The 7,719-nt window shown below is 36.6% G+C and overlaps 2 protein-coding genes across 2 annotated transcripts; both read left to right on the top strand.

The window, feature by feature from the left end:
* Window positions 1-1,610: 1,610 nt before the first annotated feature.
* LOC111785019 (60S ribosomal protein L14-2-like) lies at window positions 1,611-4,176 on the top strand. Its single transcript, XM_023665502.1, has 5 exons — window positions 1,611-1,697; window positions 1,829-1,930; window positions 3,322-3,451; window positions 3,565-3,677; window positions 3,836-4,176. Exons 1-5 carry the CDS (start codon window positions 1,695-1,697, stop codon window positions 3,887-3,889), a joined length of 402 nt encoding a protein of 133 aa, XP_023521270.1. The 5' UTR covers window positions 1,611-1,694; the 3' UTR covers window positions 3,890-4,176.
* A 1,479-nt stretch (window positions 4,177-5,655) lies between these two features.
* On the top strand, window positions 5,656-7,641 carry LOC111785018 (60S ribosomal protein L14-2-like). The gene is made up of 5 exons (XM_023665501.1): window positions 5,656-5,805; window positions 5,935-6,036; window positions 6,632-6,761; window positions 6,863-6,975; window positions 7,186-7,641. Exons 1-5 carry the CDS (start codon window positions 5,803-5,805, stop codon window positions 7,237-7,239), a joined length of 402 nt encoding a protein of 133 aa, XP_023521269.1. The 5' UTR covers window positions 5,656-5,802; the 3' UTR covers window positions 7,240-7,641.
* The last annotated feature ends 78 nt before the right edge of the window (window positions 7,642-7,719 follow it).

Genomic DNA, 7,719 nt, shown 5'->3' with positions numbered 1-7,719 from the left:
AAAAAGACAAATCTAGTTCTCTAGTCCACTAACAAAGAAATATCAGTCTACTAACTTCATGCAGGCAAATGATAAAGCCCATGTTTATCTTCTTGATATAACTCTCTTTCCTCAAAATGAAATCATATGCAGTCAAACGCCAGGAAACTAGAGAATCATTTAAAAGGCAAAAGGATTCAAGAGGCACTCCACCTATAACAGGCAAAATATGTTTGCACACTTCCAAGAAAGGCTTGGTCAAAATCTCCCCTGCTTCAGATTTGACATGCTGAATCCCTTCCAAGGCAGGGGCAAAAACAGTTCCATCCATTTATAGGCCTTGCTGCATCCAAACAAGTACATGAATTCCTCACAGAGAACACTTAGAAATAATTAATTTCCGTCAGATTCCTTCACAATCACCAGTCGAACAGAAAAGTCGCTTCTCTTCGAGATACAAAGCAATACGGAATTCAACAAAACAGTAATGTCGCAAAATAATATCGATTAGAATACAAACTGCAGTTGATCAACATCAAGACATTCAACTAGAATTAAACTTCTTCATTCAATTTCATCTACCTTTAATCCGGAACAAAAATGAACGAAAATAACACAGACGTAAATGAAATCAATATACAATTTAATCAGATCACAGCGTACAGCCGAAAACAATCAAGTGTAACGAAGAAGAACTCCGGCGAATGAAGTAGAGAAATGTATGCTTACAGTAAGAAGAGATCCTTTGTGTTGTTGATTGGTGCGGCGTTGAGAGCTCTGATCAAAGCAGCGCGAGATAAATTGAAAAGATCAGGGCAGGCTGGAGAGAGGAAGACGATACCGGAAAGTGTGGGATTCGAGTAGTAACAGAAGTTCTGATAATATCTCTCTTCTAATTTTAGCGGTGCTGTTTACGTCGCCAGACGAGCAAGAAAATACTATCACGTGAGTTGTTCCATAATTTTTTAAACTATATATTTCTAAAAATTAATAAAACTTCATATAATGCGACACCAATTTTTATTTTTTTTATTTTTTTTATTACAAAAATAATAACATATTATTCCGCTCTCGAGCCTCCTTATCAAGTTCGATTTGACGTGTCAGTAAGAAACTATCCCATGGCACCGAGCATGTGACTCTCACATCAGGCAGATCGATGACACCGAGCATGTGATACACAAGCAGAATAGCTAAAACGTTGTACTAAAAATTATATTGAATATGTCAAATATGTTCTTATAGTAGCATTGTTAACTTCATCATTTTAATTTTTACGTAATTTGCCCCTCAATTTTGCAAAATAATTTATACGTCTTTGCGTTTCATAGATCATTAAATTTTAAAAATTATAAACAGATAATGCACTAAATTTAAATTTATTAATTTATTATATATAAGTTATATATATATATATATATATATATATATATATATATAACTGGTGAATGAATAAATTTTAATGTTTAACTAAATCTAAGATGAAATTAATATTTTATAATAAATAGTAATTTAAATGGATAAAAACGGACATTTTCTAATTTATATTTTGAGGTTTATTTATCTTGGATATAAAAATAATAACTTTTAATCGGGGGCCTAAAATCGTAATTTCACAAGGAATAACATATAGAAGGAACCAATTATCTGGACCCAGAACAGAGGAAAGAACCCTAGGCTCGTCGCCCGTCTCTGTAAAACCCTACAGCCGGAAGATGGTGAGGCTTCTCTTCCTTCGTATTTCTTCTCCTAACTACGAATCGACAGCGCATGGTGGTGGTGTTTTCTTCCTGAGTTTATGTTCTGCGGATTGTTTATGAATTTCGTGTTTTCTGAATTGTTTCTGTAGCCGTTCAAGAGGTATGTTGAGATCGGGAGGGTCGCTCTCGTCAACTATGGCGAAGACTACGGGAAGCTTGTTGTGATTGTCGATGTCATTGACCAGAACAGAGTAATTTTCTCTGCTGTTACTTACTTTTTCGATGAGTATTACTTTTTAGTTTGAATTTGTATCAATCCCCTTGACATTCATAAGCCACGGAAAACGGTAGCGCTATGCTTCCCCTCTCCTTTGTTTCTTCTGAATTTGATGTTTGCGTTATGATCTAAACATATTAATATCATAAAATTCTGCTATTTATTATCTAGGAAAATTATTTCATAGCTTTTTCAAGTTTGAAGTGATAATTGTTGAAATAATATACAGCATTCCTTATTTAACTTTATGTTCATTTAGTAGGTCGCTAATTAGTGGTCATTGAATCAGTAGTTGGGTTGAGGATGATGCAAATTACTACTGATTGATGGTTAGCTTGAACTGTTTTCTCTGGCTGATTCTCCAGAAACCAAAAGGGGTGTTTTGTTGGTTGTTCAAATTTATGGTTGTTTGATGCGCTGATGATTTTAATTGTTTTTGGGACTTCTCGTGAGTCTACAAATACAGATGTATGTCGTACTGGATGTTTGTAAACATTCATGCTTGTTTCAATGGATATGTTCCATTTTTTCTTTCCCTACTGAATTTGATTCTACAGTACCCAATTGTCTTTTGTAGAAAAGAAAGGATTTGGATGGATTTGGCATATGCATGCATTTTATGTTGTTATTTCCTGGTGACTTGGGTTTAGTTTTTTCAATATTTGACTAGTTGCTAACAACACGAGCATAGCTCAACTATTAAGTCGTTTTTACTTCCTCTGAGAGGTTGTAAGTTCGAATCCCTTCCTCCATGTGATATAACACTCGATTTTTTTATTTTATTAGTTGTTCATGTTGGATGATGGAAGTCCCACATCGACTAATTTAGGGAATGATCATGGGTTTATAAGTGAGGAATACTTACTCCATTGGTATGAGGCCTTTTGGGGAAACCCAAAACAAAGCCATGAGAGCTTATGCTCAAAGTGGACAATATCATACCATTGTGGAGAGTCGTGTTCGTCTAACATGGTATCAGAGCCATGCTCTAAACTTAGTCGTACCAATAGATTGGTAAATCCTCATATATCGAACAAAGAACTCCAAAAGAAAAAGGAGTCAAGCCTCCTCGAAGGCAGTCAAAAATGACTAAGACTCCAAAGGAGTCGAGCCTCGATTAAGGGGAGGCGCACTTTGTTCGAGGGGAGGTGTTGGATGATGGAAGTCCCACAACGACTAATTTAGGGAATGATCATGGGTTTATAAGTGAGGAATACTTACTCCATTGGTATTAGGCCTTTTGGGGAAACCCAAAACAAAGCCATGAGAGCTTATGCTCAAAGTGGACAATATCATACCATTGTGGAGAGTCGTGTTCGTCTAACAGTTCATTCTATGTATTTTTTTTAATGCTACTGTGTACAGGCTCTGGTGGATGCTCCTGATATGGTCAGGTCTCAAATGAACTTCAAGAGACTTTCTCTTACTGACATTAAAATTGACATTAAGAGGGTCCCTAGGAAGAAGGAGCTCATTGAAGCCATGAAGGCTGCTGGTATGCTTTTCAACTGATTTCACTTTCAAATACTTAATTCTTCTACTACCACCCTCAATTGGGGTGTTGTTTTTGTTTGCCTCAAGTCTAACCCATTGTTTCGGTCATGTCAGATGTTCAGAAAAAGTGGGAGGATAGCTCTTGGGGGCGAAAACTTCTCGTTAAAAAACGAAGGGCATCCCTTAACGATTTTGATAGGTTCAAGCTAATGTTGGCCAAGATAAAGGTCAGTGATGATATGTGACGCGTCTGTACTTTCTCTTGTTCCCCCCACCCTCTTTCTTTAGCATCGACAAGTATAAGAGCTCTAAACCCGCTGTTTCTCTCGTGTTCTTGATTCATGGCAACCTATTTCTCAAATGGATATTATTTATATTTTTGCAGAGAGCTGGATTGGTGAGACAAGAGCTTGCAAAGCTGAAAAAGAGTGAATCTTAGAAAGCACATTTCTTTATCCTCAAATTTTGTTAGAGATCAATTTAAATGTTGTGGATTGTTCTCCCTTTTGCTTCTCAAGCACTTGAGAATTTGGGTTGCTTCTGAAGTGCATGGAGTTTTGGACATCCAAGTGTAGTGAGTACAACTGCATATGCCTTCTGTTTTCTATTTGTTTGTTTGTTTGTTTAATGTCTGCTTCACTTGCTTGAACTTTCATTTAGTAAGCAGTTCAGAAAGTATATGATTGCTACCAGATCTTAGTGCAATATCAAACCATTTTATCAAAAGCTTTTTTAAATCCTTTCCTCTGTGGACTGGTGTAGAACTCAGAGACATCTGCTTTGAGCGAACTTAGGTTAGAATATTTGGTGGTTTCTCTACTTGCTGATTACGCTCGGGATCGAGAAAAACCCTAGTTGCGGGTTTCAGTTATTTTCTGGTTATGCCCTGTAATGAGTGAATCAGCATCCTCTTCAATGGTGCGAAGTAGCAAAGGTGCAATCGTTTGACATAAACATTGCTGACAGCAATGTTCTCGTTTACCATTCCTTCTTTGTTGTGCCTGTCAATGGCGTCGTTTGTGGATAATGGTTTGTTATAGTTAATTATTTATTTATTTATTTTATGATATATTGAACACAATTCTTGGATTCATAGGAAAAAATCATGGGACTTGAATGCAAATCTAATTGGTGTAATGAAGATTTTTATTGAATGGTGCCCTCCATGGATGCAATGAAAACAAGTTAAACTAGTTTTTGTGATGTTTCGATTCTTTAATTAAAACGAAGCGGTGTGATGGCCCTTTCAATCAAGGTACGTGAATCAAGGTACGTGCAACGACTAAACGATACTCTCCTAGCGTGAACATCCATGTCCTGAGTTGAAGTGACAATTAGCACGCCCTATGAGTTCGGTCACAATTGCACTTTGATTGCAGTGGACTTGCGATTGTGAGACACTCACTTCCACCCACAATTGAGTTGAGCTTATTTGTTAATGCGTCGCCTACGGTCAAGCGACATATGCTCGAGCTTCTAGCCTCGGTTCAAGAAAGTTTCAAAAAACAGGGGCACGGTCAAGCGACATATACTCGAGCTTCTGGCCTTGGTTCAAGAAAGTTTCAAAAAACAGGGGCAGAGAGATTTCGAAGAGAGTTTTGAAAGCAAGATTTGAGAAATTGAAATTGGTGTTATATGGGAATGTAAGCAAAAGACAACAATGTCGAGTAGGGAGCATCATTTCCATGGATTTCAAGTGAGAGACACATAAGATCTTAGACCTACAACCATCGATGAATAATTAGATTTGTGAATAATAAGATTACCCTCTACATTTGCTAAGTGAAGAACTTTCTTGGTTGCTATCAAGTTGTGGAAGTGAAGCAAATATGCACTCCAAAATGATAATGTCGATGCTTTGGCTCAACTCACCCTAGAACACGAGATCAAACTCTCTTGTAGCGTCTCGTTTGAAATCCTCAAAATGAATTGGTGAAATGCATCTCAAATATGTGTCTATCCAGTTCTGAAAAAAGTTGAATATTTTGTAGAAGAAGAATTAAAATCTTACACTATATTTAAATACGCTTTTCTATTACGGTGCTCGTTGTCACATAATCACTATCCAAACTTTTATACGCTCACATACAAATAATTTAAAATATATTGTAATCCACTCATTATTTTTGAAAATATTTTTGTGTTTGTTCTTTTTCAAAATATAATGATCTAACAATTTCACAAAGCACCATGGGGGGCTGAATCGTAATTTTAAAGTTATGAACAGAACAGTCGGGTTTTCTCATCCAGAGTCTTATTTGGATCTACATGGGAAGAACAAACCCTAATTGCGACATCGTATAATCTTCTCTCATCGCCTTGCCCATCTGTGGAAACCCTAGCAGTACGAAGATGGTAAGCATTCCCGTCCTTAGTTTCTTTCCGTCGAACTATAAAGCTACGGAGTATGATCGTATAATTTTCTTCCCTAGTTTTTGTCCTACGAGTTGTTTCTGAATGATGTGTTCTTTTATTGGTTCTTAGCCGTTCAAGAGGTACGTTGAGATCGGGAGAGTCGCTCTCGTCAACTATGGCGAAGACTACGGAAAGCTTGTCGTCATTGTCGATGTTATTGACCAAAATAGAGTTTGTTCTTTTTGCTATTACTATTGAATTTGGTCGATGATTACTAGTTTTCAGCTTGAAGTTGTACCAATCCTCTTAGATTTTAGAAATCCACTGATAACTGAAGCTTTCTTTTCTCCACTATTTGTCTTGGAAGTGCCCTCATCAGTATAGATGCTCATTTCTCTGGAATTTAATGAAATAACCACCTCTTAGCTTCTTCAAACTCTTCTATTTGAAGTGATACTGTTGAAGTAATTTATGGCATTGTCATTGGTTAGCTCTTCTGTTACTGATCGATAGTGTGGTTGAACATGCAAATTTTAGTTTATTAATAGGTTAGCTCTTCTGTTAGCTTGATCGTTAGGGATGTTTGAATAATTCAAATTTATGGTTCTGAGCTCACATGATTTATTTCTCTTTCTAGTACTTCCCTTTAATCGACAATATCAAATCTTTTTGGTTGGAAAAGAGGATCTGGATGGAGTTATCATCTGTGTCCACAGTTTTGTTTTGAACTTTGTATCTTTTGTTGTCATTTCCTGGTGTCTCGGTTTTAGTTTCTTTAAGATTTGATTAGTTTCTCACTCTATAATTGTAATGCTACCACATACAGGCTTTGGTAGATGCTCCTGATATGGTCAGATCTCAAATGAACTTCAAGAGACTTTCTCTTACTGACATTAAAATTGACATTAAGAGAGTCCCTAGAAAGAAGGAACTCATTGAAGCTATGAAGGCTGCTGGTATACTTCTTAACTCAATTTGCACTTTCTGATACCCACCCCAACGCACCTCACCTTTCATGTTCTTTGTTTGCTTTAACCTGTTGTTTTGATCATGTCAGACGTTCAGAAGAAGTGGGAGGATAGCTCTTGGGGAAGAAAACTACTCGTGAAGAAAAGAAGGGCATCACTTAATGATTTTGATAGGTTCAAGCTAATGTTGGCTAAGATAAAGGTCAGTGATGTTGTGATGCAATCTGTAGTTTGTACTTCCTCTTGTTTGTTTTTGACCTTTTTTTATGCATTTGATACATGAAAGAGTTTGAAATAAGTTTTGTTTTATTAATCATTGACACATGAAGTGTTCTATTGTTTCTGTTGTGTATTGGCTGGATGACAACTCAATGCTTATGGATCAACATTATTATTTACTCTCTTTTTGCAGAGAGCTGGATTGGTGAGGCAAGAGCTTGCAAAGCTGAAAAAGAGTGAATCTTAGAAAGTGTATTTCTCTAGCGTCAAATTTTGTTACTAGTTGAAGTTATCAGTTTTGGATTTTGTTCAATTCTGTTTCTCAAGCCTCAGGAGTTCGGGGCTGTTCGGGGTTGTTTTGAGGTTTATGGAATTCTGGACATCTAGTGTAGCGAGTTTTTACTTGATTTCTTCACAAGATGCCTACATCACTCCAATTAAGCAAGCATGTATCTGAATCTGCTGAGTGCTGATGTTTTTCTACTCAACTGTTAAAATCGGGTTTCTGTGGCTATGGATATGGTTTTCGATTTCTATTTGCTTTTCTGAATTTTATGTCTGGATTCCCTTGAGTGTCCCATTCATTGATGAAATATTAGATACTGCAGTTGTGCTACAAATTAAGATGATTTCAAGCATGGTTTCATGACTAAGCCTGCTTCATCTGCTTTAGCTCTTACTTATACCCTGTGTTAGAAATATATCGTTGCTAACCAATTCATAGTGC

Source organism: Cucurbita pepo, unplaced genomic scaffold (genome assembly GCF_002806865.2).
Source record: "Cucurbita pepo subsp. pepo cultivar mu-cu-16 unplaced genomic scaffold, ASM280686v2 Cp4.1_scaffold000332, whole genome shotgun sequence".
In the NCBI taxonomy this organism is placed as follows: domain Eukaryota; kingdom Viridiplantae; phylum Streptophyta; class Magnoliopsida; order Cucurbitales; family Cucurbitaceae; genus Cucurbita; species Cucurbita pepo.
The sequence above is the reverse complement of the archived record's forward strand: the minus strand, read 5'-3'. Positions and strand labels throughout refer to the sequence as shown.